Genomic DNA, 17,472 nt, shown 5'->3' on the forward strand with positions numbered 1-17,472 from the left:
TACTGACAATAATCAAGATATGGAAGGAATCCAAGCGTCCATTTATGGATGAAAGGATAAAGAAAATATGGGCTGAGCAACGTGGCTCACACCTGTAATCCCACACTTTGGGAGGCCAAGGCAAGCGGATGGCTTGAAGTCCCGAGTTCAGGACCAGCTTGGCCAACATACCTGTCTCTACTAAAAATACAAAAATTGGCTGGGCATGGTGATGCGGACCTGTAATCCCAGCTACCCAGGAGGCTGAGGCAGAAGAATTGCTTGAACTCAGGAGGAGGAGGTTGCAGTGAGCTGAGATCATGCCATTGCACTCCAGCCTGGGTAACAGAGCAAGACTCTGTCTCAAAAAAAAAAAAAAAAAAAAAAAAAGAAAGAAAGAATAGAAAAGAAAATGTGGTGTATATACATAATGGAGAACTATTTTTCCATAAAAAAGAGGGAAATTATGTCATTTGTGACATCTTGGATTTAACCAGAGGATATTCTGCTATGTGAAGTAAACCAGGCATAGAAAGACAAATACTGTATAATCTCACCTATATGTGGAATCAAAAATGTTGATCTCACAGAAACAGAGAACAGAGACAAGAGAGGTGGCGATCAGAGGCTGGGTCAGGGGGACGGGAGGAATATGCAAAAAGAAGATGTTTATGGAAGGGTACAAACTTTTATTTAGACTGGAGGAATAAGTGTGTTCTATTGCATTGCATGGTGAACACAGTTAATAATGAATTGTACATTTCAAAATCGCAATATTAAATTTTAATATTATCACAACAACAAAAAAAATGCCAAATTGGTGACTGGATGGTTATGTTAATTGACTTGATTGAATCTTTCCGTAATGTATACATACATCAAACATCACATTGTATCTCATAAATATATAATAATTTTTTTCAATTGAAAAGAAAAGACAGCCTGTTCTGTCTAGAGATATTTATCTTTGATCTTCAGCCGCCACCTGGTGATCACCTTCAGAGTGAGGAAGAAAGCAGAGGGGTGAGAAGCTATCACTTTGCCTTTGGAGCCCAAATGAGGACTCAGCTCCTGGCTGTGGGTGGGAATGCGTTCTTTCACAGAATTTTCCCTAAATTAGGGCCTGGCCCTCTAGGAAAACCTTGGCATCCCCCACCAAGTTCCCCACCAACTGCACTTGGTCTGCTGCATGGCTGCTCTCGAGGGAACTGAGACTGAAAACCTGAGGTTGAAGAGCCACCTACTAGGTGGGAGGATTCTGGGTTCCATAGGGTGGTACTTTTTTAAGAAACTCAGAGCGTTTTCTTTAGTTCAAGCAGGCAGCGTTTCTGGTACTCAGTGGCAAACATACCACAGGACACACACACACACACACACATTATGCATACACGAACACCATACACACACGTTACACATACACAAACACCATACACACACATTACACATATACAAACACCATACACACACCCCACACACACGCATGCACACCCCCACACACCCTCCACACAAACCACACACCACACACACTACACACATATGCACACAAACACACCACACATACATGCCCACATACACACACACCACATACACACCACACACACACACCACACATGCATGCACAAACACACGCACACCACACACACCACACACACACACTACACACACATCACACACTCAAAAACACCACGTACCTCACGCCTGTAATCCCAGCACTTTGGGAGGCCAAGGACGGTGGATCATGAGGTCAGGAGTTCAAGACCAGCCTGGCCAACATGGTGAAACCTCGTCTCTATTAAAAATACAAAAATTAGCTGGGCATGGTGGTGGATGCCTGTAATCCCAGCGACTCGGGAGGCTGAGGCAGGAGAATCATTTGAACCCGGGAGCCAGAGGTTGCAGTGAGCCAAGATTGTGCCATTGCACTCCAACCTGGGCGACAGGGCAAGACTCTGACTTAAAACACACACACGCACACACACACCCCCCACATACATACACACCACACACACGTATACCACACACTACATACACATGTTACACATATACTACACACTTACACTACGCACACATGCACACACACCACACACACGCATGCACAAAACACAAACCACATACACCACAGTACACATGCACACCACACACATTACACACATACACAACAAACACACTACACACACCACACGTGCATGCATGCACACCACACACACACCACGCGTGCACACACAGCACACAACCCTACACTACACACACACCACACATGCAGACACACCACAAACATCACACACACCAGAGTACACACATCACATGCACCACACAAACAACACACACACTACATACACACTACACACACATGCATGCACACACACACGCACACAGCACACATGCACACCACACACACAGACATGCACACATGCACACACACACACACACACACACTGCAAGCAACATTTTAATCTATTTGAGTGTATTTCATCCCAGGAGTGATCAGTCCCATTCCCTGATTCAATCTAGTTAATTTGTTTTTTTCTCATGGTAATTCTTGGAAACTGAGTTTCATATGTCTGGCAAGAGTACACACTATGTATTTTTTAAATTTTATTCATCCATTTCCGCACTGCTACAAAGATACTACCTGAGACTGGGAAATTTATAAATAAAAGAGGTTTAATTGACTCACAGTTCAATTAACTGTTTCCTGGGAAGTCCTCAGGAAACTTACTATCATGGCGGAAGGTGAAGGAGAAGCAAGCACCTTTTTCACAAGGCAGCAGGAGAGAGAGAGACAGGAAGCAATACACTTTAAAACTACCAACTCTGGTGAGAACTCACTCACTGGTGAGAGTTCTGGTGAGAACTCCCGCATATGCGGGAAAATGCCGCCATGATCTAATCACCTCCCACCAGGTCCTTCCCTTGACAATTGGGGATTATAATTCAAGATGAGATTTGGGTAGGGACACAGAGCCGAACCATATCACTTGTTTTTCTAGAACCCTGTAGTGCAGAGGTATCTAATCTTTGGTTTCCCTGGGTCACATTGGAAGAAGAAGAATTGTCTTGAGCCACACATAAAATATACTAACACCGATAATAGCTAATGAGCTAAAAATAAAAATTGCAAAAAAAAAATCTCATAATGTTTTAAGGAAGTTTACGAATTTGTATTGGGCTACATTGAAAGCCATCCTGGGTCCCATGTGGTCCATGGGCTGTGGGTTGGACAAGCTTGCTGTAGCCAATTGGGACGATGTACTTATAGCAGGTTTCATCCAGTCATTGCATGAAAGCAGAGATATACCATCCACAGCATAATTAGGGTTTGGTTGGAGATTTTTTTCTTCTTAAAACCAGTTTTCAGGTTTCTTTTTTCTTTCTGTTTTCTTCACCGTGAGGAAAGAATGTTCCATGTTTCCACGAGTGGAACTTCCATTTTACTTTACACATTTTGTTTATAGTCTTCCCCTGTCCCACCTCTCCAGCTTGTCATGTGGCACAGTCCTTTTCTGAGCTCATGCACTTCTCAGTTCTCCCAGACAATGGCAGTCATGAACATATGTGCCAACCACTTCTAGCCTGTTCTTGTTTCCTTCGAAGAATAAAGAGGACGTTCCATTTCCTGGCTCTCAGATTTTGTCAGCGGATAGAGCTTTACTGTAGTTTGGGCCGGGCACAGTAGCTCATGCCTGTAATCCCAGCACTTTGGGAGGCCAAGGTTGGTGGATCACCTGAGGTCAGGAGTTCAAGACCAGCCTGGCCAACATGGTGAAATCCTGTCTCTACTAAAAACACAAAAATTAGCTGGACATCATGGTGGGCACCTGTAATCCCAGCTATTTGGGAGGTTGAGGCAGGAAAATCGCTTAAACCTGGGAGGTGGAGGTTGGAGTGAGCTGAGATCACACCACTGCACTCCAGTCTGGGCAGCAGAGGGAGACTCTGACACACACACACACACACACACACACACACACACACACACACACACACAGCTTTACTGTAGTTTGCAGTTGCATTAGATGTGTTGCCCTCTACCCAGTGTGCAGTGTGGCTTGGTATCACCCATGGAATGAGTCCCAAGAGCAATTCACCTGTATAACTTTTCTGGAAGGGTGTCAGCCTGGCAGCTTATGGGGACTCTGGGAATACCTTCCAGAGAGTCCTGCGCTGGGGATGTCTGCCTGGGTGTGAGACAGACAACCTCCCACCCTCCATATACCTCCTGGGCCAGGACATGGGAATCTCACAGGCACCCAGCCCCAGGCAGAAGAGGAGGGGGTAGCCTCAGAGGGTGTGGACAGTTCCCTGGTTCCTGGGAGGACTTCAAATGTATTGCAGATGGAAACTCCTTCTACCTCATTTTGAGTCCAACCAACCTACTTGGTGGCTAGAGAAACTTCGTGTTTCTATTTATATACATTTTTAAATATACATATTTTACACAAGATGTATGTTTAAACAACCAGATGCCAGATTTCAAGAGGAACATATCTGGGATTCATTCTGTTCTTGTAAGTGTCACTTAGTCCGGTGTAAGGACAGATTTGCCCTATGTGTAACAGCTACATTTAAAAGTTATGAAATTGTCCTTAGTTTCACAACGGAATATTTCAAAAACAAAATTATCCAATCGAACAATGTATGCAAAGATTATCATGTTTTTTTCTTATCCCTGCAATAAGCGTGAAGGATCATCATGTTTGTTCTGTTGTTGTTAAAGTCCTGGAACATAGAGATAAGAGGTAAGTGAGCATCCCCTGGTGGAGAAAGGGAGTCTTTTTCCAGAATCAGTGTTTTCCCTCCCCTTGTTTCCATTGGAAATCACTCAACACAAACTGCTGGTGATTCAGTACAATCAAACAAGCAAGCGAACAAAATCATCCATATGCTTGTGCAGCTGCACTTGGTAATTTACGTACAGTAAAGGAATGAGGAAGGAGAAAGTGAAGAATAGAGAAACGGATACTGGACCAGTCAGACGTGGTGGAACCATATTGCAGTTTTCCACATGAGAATGTCTGCTTGGTGTGTAGGAACAGAGTTCTGGGGTAAAACAGTGAGTGTGTTCTCAGTAGACACTCCCGTCTGCTTCTGGAACACATCGACTGAATCTTTGTCCTCCATTTCCAGTTCTGCAGATGTGTCTGTTTCACTGATTGGCCCCAAAGTACAATCTGATCTGTGTCATGGACAAACTCTGCCTTTCACCAAAGGCTTCCACTCATTCACTAACCTCTTCACCATCAACTGCACTCTGGGACCATCCTACCTGCCACCTTCAAATTCATAGGATTCTGCTCTCAGCCTTAACTGGGGCTCTTTCTCTGCCATAGCAGAGCCTGAAGGCTCTTCAGCTGTAGCTTCATGAAAGAGGTCCAGAGTGTGCACCAAACTAGTGACCCAGCAGAGCCCGATGCCACAGGTGGAGGAGGCAGCAGAGCCTTACTTGGTGTTTTTATCACAATCCCTACAGCAACAGCAGCAGCAGCAACAACAATCACAACCACTATTTCTACTTGTGATAATAATGATCACACTTAGAATAATGATGAATAACAATAATAGTAATTGCTGACATGTTCAGTTTATATGTAGATTTTTTATTTGTAATGTTCTATGCTTTACATTTAGTAATATAGAAGTTAATTGTGTCATAAATGTCAGGACCCCAAAACACCCCACTTAATGGATGACTCTCACCTATGGACCTATGGCTGCCTACCTGCTAGTGCAGGTCCCCTCACCACTCCACCCCTAGAGCTTCGATCTGTCTGGTCCTAGGATGATGAAGTAGCTGAAGCACTCATATGATCTGATTGAAGTCTTGGCAAACAGCTTGACTTGTTAGAAATCGAAGGCTGACTTTAATACGTATTCAGCTGTTTGGCTAAATTGAGGCAGGAGAAAATGTCTTCTTGGCAGATCTACCTTTGTGTCTCTTGCTTTCAGAGTAAAAGGTTGTTTCAGGAACAGTAGTTTGATTTAGTCTGTGCTAAAAATCATAAACAGCCTACAAATACTGAATGGGATAAAAATAATTTGCACACATGTTCCTGCATTATATGTGTTTTCAGATCTCTCCTATGATAAGAAATTAAAAAGTTATGCCTTGATTTTTTAAACTCAGCAATCAGCCATTTTCCTAAATTAATTTAAATGAAAAAGTTATGCCTTGATTTTTTAAACTCAGCCATCAGCCATTTTCCCAAGTTAATCTAAATGTTTCCAAGACATTTCAGAAGCATTCTCTGGTGGGGATTACTCCTAATTGTGAAGAATCCTACTAGAAGGATGAGCATCTCAAAAGAACCTTTATTCTATTGCAGAAGAGTCAGTCTTCAGGATCTCAAAGGCCTAGGGAAGCTGCTTGAGTTGTGAGGTCTATGGAAGTACATGGGCTTTGGAGTCAGGCAAAGTTGATCCTGAGTCCCAGTCCAGCCACTTAATAGCTGTAGCGCTTTAGATAATTCCTTGACTTGGAACAGTTATGTAAACCTTGTTGTAAGAAGAGGCAGAATGATACTGATTGCCAAAATTGCAGCAATTCTGCATCCCCTCTCGTTTCCATGCCCTTTGGAATATGCTTTTTACAGCTGCTCCAACAGACAGGCAGAATCTGTTTCCTGATGCTTGGATCTGGGCTGGCCTTATTTACTCTGGGCAATAGAAAGCTATGAATATGGCAGTGTGAAAGTTTGGGGTCTAGGGACAAAAGCCCTTGAATGCTTCTACTTTTTCTTTTATAACCCTGCCATCTCCATGACAACAAGCACACGTTAGCCTGCCAGAGGATGAGATCCCATTGGGGAGGAAAACCAAGGTGCCCCAGCTGACAGCCAGCCCACACCCAGAAGCAGAGCCACTTAGTCAACCAGCAGCTGACCACACATGCCTGAAGGAGCCCAGCTGAGACCAGAAAAATGGCCCAGTTGAGTCCAGCCTAAATGATTGACCATCCCAATTATGAGCTAATAAGGTTTAGGGTGGTTTATTATGCAGCATTAGCTAACTGATACATACACCCATGCAGTCAGGATGCCAGGATTCAAACGACAGGTTGGTTACTACTTGTTGTTACCTGGCAAACAGAAGGCACTGTATAAGGTATTGATTTGCTTTTCCCTTTATTTAAAGGGGGGCCTCTTGTTGGATAGGGATAAATTACATAGAAATGCATGTTGACATGCTTGGTGCTTAAACTCACACAGTCCCCACGCTCATAGCCGGCCATAGCCTAATCATCAGGGCCAAGGGCAAATTGCAAAATAAAAAGTTTGCCTTTATTCCCTCCACATCCAGACCTCCAGCCTTTGGAGGTCAAGAGGCTGTTGACAGATCTGAAGTCCGGGGTTTCCTCCTGAAGCCTGACGCTCTTGGTTCACTGTCTGACCTTTGGAAGGGTGAGGGAGCCCTGCCCAGAAGCAGGTGGGCAGCAGTGGTCCACCTGTGGACACCTCTTGCCTGCAGCCCTGGCTCTGTCACTGGGTACTGCCTCTCCCACCCTTGGGCGTGAGGAAAGAGATGGGCAGGATGAGGGTGTTTGCTCTCATCTGGCAGGAAAGGGGGTCCAGAACCTCGACTTCCCAGAGGTTAGACGCGCAAGTGCCCTCAGAGCTGCTCTTCAGTGCTGAAGCCACTGCCTACGTGGGTCTGCTGAGCTCTTTGCATGGGGCTGGTTGGAACTGAGATGTACTAGAAGTTTAAATACAGAGTGACTTTACAAGATTTAGTACCCCAAATTTAAGAAGCATTTTCTGATGGTCTTCATTAATAATTTCATATTGCTCACATATATAAGTGATAATATTTTGGATACCTCAGGTTAAGGTATTACCATCAATTTCACCTGTTTTCCTTTCATGATGCCACTAGACTACTGTAAATGACACATGCGGCTCAATTTTATTCCTATTGGACATTTCCGACTTAGAGGACTCCCTCCATTTTCAAATCTCATGCTGCCTCCTCAAGGGACCAGAGGCCATAAAGGTTATGAAATCTGAAATTTTAAAAGAATCGTTATTATATAATCTTCAATTTTACGTATTACATATATTACTCATAAACTGATATAACCTTATGAGCAAAGTTAAATGCCAACGTCCAGGGCAGCCCCAGGTCCCAGCACAGGGAGTCAGCCCTGCCTGAAAAGGGCTGCAGACAATCATTCATTCAGGCTTCATTCAGCCTCACCTATGGTCGCATCTCCTGTCACTCAGGGGGCAAGGGGGCGGGACCTGGAGCCCTATCCAATCAGCGGCGCCGTTGTCGAGCCTGTCCAATCAGGGGCGCAGCCGAAAAAGGGGGCGCACTTCTTGAGTTCTGCGCTGGCTTTTTCCTCTCCCAGGTGCGCTTCCCTGCTTGATCTGTGTTTCTGCTCTTTCTCCTTCATTCCGCAGCCTCCTTTGCCCTGTGACCTGCCAGGTACTGGAAGGTCACTAGAGAGGATACCGGGACGCTCCTGAAGCCGCGAGATGGTGAGTCTGCCTAGCTTCCCGAGACGCGGCAGGGGTCGGCTGGAACCCGGGCCTCCCCTTGGCGGCTCCGGAGTCGGGGGGCCCGGAGTCTCCTCGGTCGCACGGTGCAGCTCGGCCGGCAGCTGGAACCCCGAGCGTCTCGTCTCGTCCCGTCCCTGCGCGGCGACCTTGGCCTTGCCCTGAGCCCTCTCTAGGCAGTTTCGCGCCGGCAGCCGCGTGTCTCCCGGCGTTGTGCGGTGATGACGGGAGGGGCCTTACGGGAGAACCCCGGCTCAGGGTTCGGGCGTGGGAGGAGCTGTGGTCCGTGGGGTCCGTAGTCCTTTCTTTTGTTAAAAATTAAACTGAGGTTTGGTTAAAACGTTAAATATTTTATTTGAGCAAATAACGACTCGTGAATCAGGAAGCCACAACCATGGATTGTGGTTTGGGGTCCACCGGAGGGGCTTGAACGAAAGGGTTTTATAAGGTGCATGAGGAGGCAAAGCCAATTCAGTAATTGATTGGCTACAGTTATGTAGTCCCCTTATTTGAACTGTCCAGGCGGAAATTCCCTGATTATGTAATCAAAGGTTAATCGGTGGTTTGTGGTTGGTTAAGATTGTTTTGTTTTCCTTTAAATTATTTCTAAGAAATGCATGAGTTACGTTTTGGTTTTCTTAGGTAGAAACCCAGGGCCCTACAGCCACTTCAGTCAATTGCCTCCCATTTAATTATTTTAACACTCCACAGGGGGACTGATTTTCCCTGCATTTTCCACATGTATGGCAAGCAGGGTCTCAAATCCACCACCCTGTTCCCCCAACCTAATTCTTCTAAGGGTTGCAGTAAAATTCTAAATTTTCACTTCCTTCCCCTGATTCTCAGCTGCCAGCTTCCCCTCTGCAATTCACAACGTTATCAACCATTTGCTCTTTATTGTAGATTTCAAGCAGATGCAGCCTGACTATTAGGGTCAAGGCCAAATTGCAAAAAAAGAAGTTTGCCTTTATTCTACTCCATCCACATCTAAACTTTGGAGGTCAAGGCTATGGACAGATCAGAAGATGTAGTTCCCTCCTCCTGGGGCTCCATATCCTTCATTCACTGATCTCTGGGAAGGAGGATGGTCAGCAGGTGGGCAGCAATAGTCTACCTGTAGACACTTTCACTTAGGCCTTGAAGGATGAGTCAGCATTTGCCGGACAGACTGAGATGTCAGGGGCAGCACGGAAAAGCACAGAGGTGGGTAGGGCAGGCTTCAGGTATTCTCAGGCTTCTGTAGTTTGGGGAATGTAGACCTCAGTGGAGGAGCTGGCAGGAGCTGCGGTTGCCATTAGGCTGGTGTCTGAGAGAACTGGCTTAAGAAGCTTGATTTTAGCTGGGCGTGGTGCCTCACACCTGTGTTCCCAGCACTTTGGTAGGCCTAGGCAGGCGGATCACCTGAGCTCAGGACCAGCCTGGCCAACATGACCCTGTCTCTACTAAAAATACAAAAATTAGCTAGGCGTGGTGGCACGCACCTATCCCAGCTACTTGGGAGGCTGAGACAGGAGAATCTCTTGAACCCAGGAGGCGGAGCTTTCAGTGAGCCGAGATTGCACCACTACACTCCAGCCTAGGCGACAGAGCAAGACTCCGTTTAAAAACAAAACAAACAGACAAAAAAAAGCAGCTTGGTTTTGTGAGCAGTGCTCTTCTTAGAAGGGTTGCAAGTGGCACTCTTGAAACAGGAGGTGGGAGATTGAAGGTGGGTGAGGTAAAGGGTGGGGGTCCTTCGCAGAGCAGAGATCAGTTTGTGGAGGAAGATGAATTTCATCCCTGCAGGATGGGCCTTCCATGATACTGAAGGGAGAGCCACATGTTAATGCCCGGGAGACAGCTGTCTCCTTGGTCTGAAAGGCCTGATCGAGGCCAGGATTGGCTATGAGAGCTGGGAAATGGGAGCTCCTTTGAAGTCATGGGAGAGGGTGAAGTGAGAATGAGGAGAGGCTCGGGGGTCCAACACTCCCAGCTCAGGACTGGAGGAAGAGGATGGAGCTGGAGAGGGAGGGACGAGGGTATGGCATTGGTCAGGGAGGAGGAGAGGAAATGAGAAGTGGTCTGGGTGCTGCTGAGTGGATCGATGCACCTGGGCTGGAGAAGCCCCTGGGGCTTGGCCCTGAGGGTGGCCTTGGTGATGTGGGGCAAGTGGTTTGGACAGTGAGCTCAGGTGGAAGCCACACTGTGGTGGGCGGAGGAGCAGTCGAGGAGGGAGGCACAGGATGTGAAAGGGAGAAGGCAGCAGCCTGCAGGTGCGCTGAGGGTGAGCTGGGACTGTGGAGCCAAGGCTCGGGAGGGCACGTGGACACAGTTCCATACGACTTGTGCCCACCCAGGTGGGGTGAGGCAGACAGTCCTCCCTCACCAGCAATGCCCATCCGACTCGGTGCGTTTCTTGTCACCCCCAGAGCCACCATCACTCATGTTCTTGAATGGGAACTGCCTGGAAAGCCTGAAGAAGGAGGAGCCTGAAGGAGGAAGGAGGAGGCTGAGCCATCCTGGGAACATGGGCTGGATGAGGCCAAGCCAGGAGATAACACCACTGAATAGAAGTCACTATTCAGGATTTGGGCTTTTCTGTGGAGATCCTGGCCCCGAGATCGGACCCTTCTCCCTGCAGGTACCATGGAGGAGGAGAGCTGGGGGCCAGGGCTTGAGCCTGCTGGGGGAGGATGAGGCTGGAAAACCCAACCTTGCCCTGGCTCTTCCTGGCCCTGTGCTGTAGGCAGGAAATGGAGGGCCCTGGGCCCTGCCTGGGGTCACTCTGCTAACATAGTGGACTTGGGAATGGAGTACGGGTTCAGTTATTGCCTTATTGCTAGAGGACAGCTACCAGCTGGGCCTACCAGCCCTGTTTAGGGAGAGGAGTGGGAGCGGGTGGGTAGTGTCAGGTCCAGGGTGCCCCAGCCTCTTGCTCTGTGCCCTCAGGCAAGTCACCTCTCTCTGGGCCATGACTTTACCATCTGTCACCGGGGCCTGGGGGGTGGTATTGGGTGTTCTCCAAGGACAGAGCAAACCTGGAGGACTTGCAGGCTGGTAACTTGGTGGGGAGCCGGGCAAGGCCCTCTCATGTCCTCTCTGCTCACAGGCTTGGGCCCTGGAGCACCCCTTCAGAAAGGAAAAGGCCATTTGCCCTGGGGCACTCAGCCCTTGGCACTAGGCAAGGGCAAGAGCAAGCCTGTCATTCTTCCCTTTCTTCCAACTCCCACGCCTCTGCTCAGGGGTTGCTCTTAGGCTGCAGGAAGAGTCAGTGGGGCCAGGCTCTGTCCTGCACTTGGGCACACAGGTGCCAATGGGCAGGCCTGGAATGTAAAAGCCCAAAAGTGGGAAACTGAGTATTTCAGACATATATTCTCAGGACCCAGGTGTTTGGGGCTGGGGAAAGGGGTATGTCCCTGCTCCCTACCATGTGGCCTCTCACCAGGGTGGTCCAGGCCTTCTCCCTGGCGGTGTCCCTGCAGGAGATGGTGCTGGAGATCCACCGGGTGTTCATGGACCATGAATACCCATGTCCCCGCCTCACTTCTCACTGCACCCGGGTGGCAGCACGCTGGACCACCTCTCAGAGCTACGCAGCATGGCGGGGCTGCAGGCGGGCTTGGTGTTCCATGTGGTGGAAGGTTGGCCTAGAAGCTGGGCTGCCTGCCCAGGGAGGGCCCCTGTGAGCAGGGCCAGGCAACACTTCACTGCCCCAGCTGGGGCCTGTGTGTCACAGACGAGCATGTGGAGGTGGGACTGGAGCACAGGTCTGCTTTTCAGGGCATGATACCTGCATCTCTAACTTCATGGCCTGGGGTGAAAAAACAGTTGAAATTCTGAAAAGAAAGCCAAGCAGTATGAAGCTAGGGCTTGGAATCAGCCCGATTAAATTCTGAAAAGATGAGCACTTAGTCTCCTAAAGAAACTAAAAAGTTTTACAGTCCTTGAGTGGGGAAGTCGGCTCCAAGCAGCACCATCGGCTGGTGTGGTGAGCCTGGCTTGGTTGCCAAATAAAAGCTTCCATAGACTCAAGTTCCCTGGGGAAGCACTCAGGTTCCCAGGGCCTGATTATTAAGAGCAACTGTGGAAAAGGTCTGTACCTCAAGGGGGCCCACAGTTCATTACAACCTCTCCCCTCCCCCAAAACAATGACCATTAAACTCCCATGAAACTCAGTGGGGGCGTTGAATTTGGCAGCCCTAGAAAGTTCTCAGGCCACCCCTTCGTGAAGGCTGCCCCAGGAGAGCTGGGCGAGGCTGCAGAGGCCCCGCAGTGCCAAAAGCCCTGCCCACCCGACACACCAGCACACAAAAAGCAGGAGGCTTTGTGGGCTCTCCAAGGCCTGTGTGTGCTTCAGAAGCACTGGCAGGAGGTGCTTTGCAAGCAAGGGTTCTTGCCCTCAGCCAGCCAGGGTGTGTGTGTGTCTTTGTGTGTGTGTGTAGGTACGCGTGCGAACACATGTGTGTATTGAAACCAAAATATAGCTTATGTGTCCATAGCGGAATTTGAAAATGGAAGCCTAAAGTTGAAAATTAAAATCATCCATGAAGCTTCCTTGCCAACTATTTTCTGAGCTGGGTGGGTTGTTCTAGGATGCAGGGCCCTGGGAGCACCTGCCCCTCTCCTGTTCCTGACAGAGCCCTGCACAGTGCACGAGGCCCGAGGTGACGAGTGCCACATCTGAGACTGCTCAGGAGCCTGGATCCAGCTGATGCAGCTCCTTGTCCTTCCTGAGCGTCTTCACTGACAGTGGCCTGGGAGATGCGGAGGCATTGGGGCCAGAGATTGGGCAGGGGGCAGAGGGGCAGGGAGCAAGGAGGTCAGAGGCTGACGAAGGGGGCTCAAGGCCAGGCCTTTCCACCTGGAGGAGCCTGGGCCTGAGGAACCCAAACCAGGGCCACGGTTAGAGGCAGCTGGCCCTGGGTGCTCGTGTGCCGACCACCAGCCTCGGGTCCCACAGACAGCAGGAGCAGAAAGGCTTGGAGATGGACCCCACCGACTGCACACCACACAAGCGCATCCTGCTCGGAAACCTGGAACAGCCACTGTGTGCCCTGTAGCCCCAGAACAGTGACTAAAAGGTGGGACTCCAGGGAGGAGCAAGGAAGAGGGTCCCTGAGTGGGTGGAGGGCCACACACCAGGAGGCCTGGCCCATTCATGCTTGGCCATTCCTGCAGCCCCTGAAAGTGCTCGCCTTGAGCGGCTGGCCCCTGTCCCCTGGGAACTGCAAGAGACTCCAGGTCTCCCTCTAGGGAGCCGTGAGCCAGCTCTGGCGAGAGCAGCCCTGGGAGCGGCGCCCATGTGCTTGTGACTCGCCTTTCGGGGCAGCATCTCAAGGCCAGGAAAACTCGGAGCAGGTGAGGACCTTGATGAAGGAGGAGCCTGTGGCAGGGTCCTGAGACTGGTGGGTGGCCCCATCTGCCTTTCCCCTGCCTGCCATGGGGTCCAGTATGCCCATTCGAGAGGGGCCACCTCATTCCAGGTGTGCAGCTGGATGGCCCCTGTGACGGAGCACACTGTGGACTGCACGTGTGGAGAGGCGCCTGCATCTCGAGGCTGGGCTGTGAGGGGCACATTCCTACACAGGGGCCTGTGACCCGGCCCGGTCCTCACTGGGAACCCCCTTCCTTCCTGGGTGCCAGGTGGGGTTCTCTGCACTTCCTTGAGGCTCTCCGCGGGTCTGTTCATTGGGAAGTCTGGGGCTGTCTCTGGGGAGAGAGGAGAAGGGACTTCCCAGGGCAGGTTGCAGTGCACAGGCTGAGCCCATGTCTCCCTCCCTGGTCCCTCTGCAGCCCCAGTACTGGAACGTGGAGCTGCAGATGATGAGGGACCTGCCCTACAGGAACCAACCTGAGCAGCTGCTTCAAGAAAAAGCCATGTTTAAGGTTCCGAAGCCCCTGGTGAGTGAGTGACAGCCTCACAGCCTCAGGCCCACCTGTCTCCTGCTGGAATGTTTCTTGTATACAGCAGGGACGTGAGGGAAACTGGCCTCCCCCATCTTGGTGAGCTGGGCCAGGTGGATGTAGCCTGAGGCTTTTGTGGGCGTGGCCTCTCGCCCTCCCAGCCTCGGTCCCTCCCAGGTACACAGCAACTTCGGAGTGGCAGCCACATGGGGCGTCGGTCAGGGAGGCATCGTCATGGCCATCAGCCCCAGTGAGGAGACCAAGCTGCAGATGTTCACGTGGAGCCGCGTCATCTTCAGCCTGGGCTTTGTTGTTAGTGGCCACTACAAGGACTTTGCTGGGGACGTGGCAGCCTCCATAGCGTTCACCAATGACCTGAACGGTTAGCACTGGCACAATGCAGTGGACATGGAGGGTCTGTACACGCTGGACACGGCAGAGGTGGATGACCGCGGCTACTGGGTCAGGTTCCAGTCCTCATCCCTGGCATCCTGGAGTGGGACCAGGAGCAGAGTGTCATCTGTGGCTCCACTGACTTTGCAAGACAATGGTGTGGCCCCCGTGTTGCCTGGATCTGCTGGAGCATGAGTTGACTGCTCAAGACCCTGCGCCACTGCACGCTCAACCACTGCGACGCGGAGGCGGAGCTCTTCTCGGTTGAGGGCAAGGGCATCACCGGCAACGACAGGTGCCACTATAGTCTCTACCTGCTGAGCCCACTGCCCCGACCTCAGCTCCCTGCCTGTGCCCCACAAGGAGCTGCCAGAGGAGTGCTCCCATGCCAGCTTCCCCTGCACTCATAGGCATAGGTTCTGTCGCCTGTGCCAGGAGCTGGTGGACGCCTTCGTGGAGCATAGTTGAGGAGCAGCCCTTTGAGGCTGGGGCTACAGCCAGCTGCACCCTGCTACAGGCAATCGGCAGCCCGGGTTGTTCTAGGGTTGGGTCGTTGAAGAGAGAAGCTCTGGACAGTGAAGAAGAGCTTGTTCTGGCCACACTCACTAGAGCCCCTTTCCCATCCCCCACCCACCTGCTATCAGGCTCCCAGATGCAGAATCTGGAGCTTTGTGTTGGTTGTAAGTTAGTGAGCCGTGAAACCAGCGACCCAGCTGAGCTGTGCTGTTCTCCTAAGGAGGGTTTGGAAGTTGCTGGGTGGGTTGTGAAGGTCACAGTCCCTGAGTGTTAGTGCTGCTGGTTTTTAGTGCTTAGGAGTTGACCATGTTAAATTTCCCACACCACAAGTAACTCTTTTCCAGAAGCCAGTGGCATTCCTGTCTCTGTTGAGAGTCCTGGTCTGAATGTGGACCCCTTCTCCTCCACCTCCATACTCTGGCTGTCTTCTTCCTGTCTGGGGAGATCTGGCAGCCACCACCTTGTTGCTTGGGTCTGTGAGAGCAAAGCTGAGTTCTGGTCGGGCTTGCAGCAGGAGAAGGAATCTGATGCCATCTATAAGGCCCAGGTGGGCTGTGGCCGGGCCGGCGGGTTGAGATGCGCCTGTAGGTTGTGGGCAGCTAGTCCTTTCTTGCCTCTGCTCTCTCTCCTGTTTTTGAGTAAGAGCCACGAGAAGCAAAGCTCTGAGGACCCCAAGTGCCCGGCCCAGCAGGCTGTGGCCCAGCAGCGCACCGTGAATGGGAGATACCGTTGGGCTGCAGTGCCAGCATCCTGCCCCTCCAGGTATATTCCTGGGTGGAGCTGGGCCCCCACCCAGCCTGGGTAAGATGAGCCTCACTCACACCTCATCCCCCCACGGCCCGTCAGTTCACAGCCCCCAGCATGGCCAGCGTCTTGGAGCAGCTCCAGGTCATCAGTGACATCCTCTTCATTCTTCTCAGCTGAGGCCCCTCCATGGCTCCCTACTTATAAGTTGGCCTGTAGTTTTTTAAGATATGTAATAGGCTGACATGGCTCAAAATTGAAAAGTGTAGCCAGTGATGAGAAGTTCTTTGTGAATCCTTCCAGAAATACTCCATGTGATCTTTTTCCCCCTCTTTTTTTTTCTTTGGAATTGTGGCATGCCATGGATGAAGGTTATTATTGTTTACTTCATTTAACAATGTATCTTGGTGATCTTGCATTTCAGTTCCTAAGGAGTGGCTTTATTCCTTCCCCGGCTGCCTCTGGTTCCAGTGCAAAGTGTGCCTTAGGAGCAGGCCCTAAGGACTCCCGCGGTGCTGTCACAAGCAGTGCTGCCTTTGGGAGCCCCTAACCTCTTGCCTTTTCTCCCCTCAGTGTGGGAAAGGGGTTTGGTCAGCCAGGGGTGTCAGCAACCCTGTCCCATGCCCACTGTCTACACCTAATCTGGTGGCAGGGAGGCCACAGAGTACAGCGACTGGAACTGGGTGTGAGGGTGAGAGGCAGCCGGGCCCCAGGCCAAGTCAAGTGCATGGAATCCTGACTGTCAGCAATCAGGGATCTTTCTGCTTTTGGGAGGGAAGTACTTGTTCCATGCATCTCACTGAATATGGCACGGAGCTTGATCTGTCCCAAGTGGGAGTTTAACCAGCCTAGAGGGGAGCCCAGGGCCCTGGCCCAGTCTGACACCTACCTCCTCTCCCACCTTGTACTGCCCCAGAAGACTAGGAGAATCTGAACGCAGAGGTGGTGCAGCACCACTAGTTCCAGGAGTCCAGAAAAACAGGGAAAGGGCATTCTGGGAGGTCGAGGTAGGTGGATCACTTGAGCTCAAGAGTTGGAGACCAGCCTAGGAAACATGACGAAACCCCATTTACAAAAAGCAAAAATTGGCCTGCTGTGGTGGTGCGACCTGTAGTCCCAGCTACTCAGTAGGCTGAGGTGGGGGGATTGCTTGGGCCTGAGAGGTCCAGGCTGCAGTGAGCCATGATTGTGCCACTGCACTCCAGCCTGGGTGATAGAATGAGATCCTGCCTCAAAAAAAACACACAAAAAAACAGAGCTAGGGCTGGGGACCCTATGGCCACTGAGTCTGAGCCAGCGGGGCCAGAGGAACTGAGCTCCCAGCCCTGTGGCTGCCAAGGATCCTTTTTCCTCGAGCTTGCAGGGATCGAGAGAGAGAGAGATAGTCAGGGACCCTGATGTTACAGATGCAGACTCCAGGAGAAGGGGGCATGCTCGCAGATTAGAGGAAGTGAGCCCCTCTTCC

The 17,472-nt window shown here is 50.6% G+C and overlaps 1 protein-coding gene across 1 annotated transcript; it reads left to right on the plus strand.

Annotated features, from left to right (window-relative positions):
• The first annotated feature begins 8,300 nt into the window (after positions 1-8,300).
• LOC105482979 (putative protein CLUHP3) lies at positions 8,301-13,245 on the plus strand. The gene is made up of 4 exons (XM_011743518.3): positions 8,301-8,453; positions 10,880-11,091; positions 11,906-12,091; positions 13,088-13,245. Exons 2-4 carry the CDS (start codon positions 10,894-10,896, stop codon positions 13,160-13,162), a joined length of 459 nt encoding a protein of 152 aa, XP_011741820.2. The 5' UTR covers positions 8,301-8,453; positions 10,880-10,893; the 3' UTR covers positions 13,163-13,245.
• The last annotated feature ends 4,227 nt before the right edge of the window (positions 13,246-17,472 follow it).

Source organism: Macaca nemestrina, chromosome 18 (genome assembly GCF_043159975.1).
Source record: "Macaca nemestrina isolate mMacNem1 chromosome 18, mMacNem.hap1, whole genome shotgun sequence".
NCBI lineage: Eukaryota > Metazoa > Chordata > Mammalia > Primates > Cercopithecidae > Macaca > Macaca nemestrina.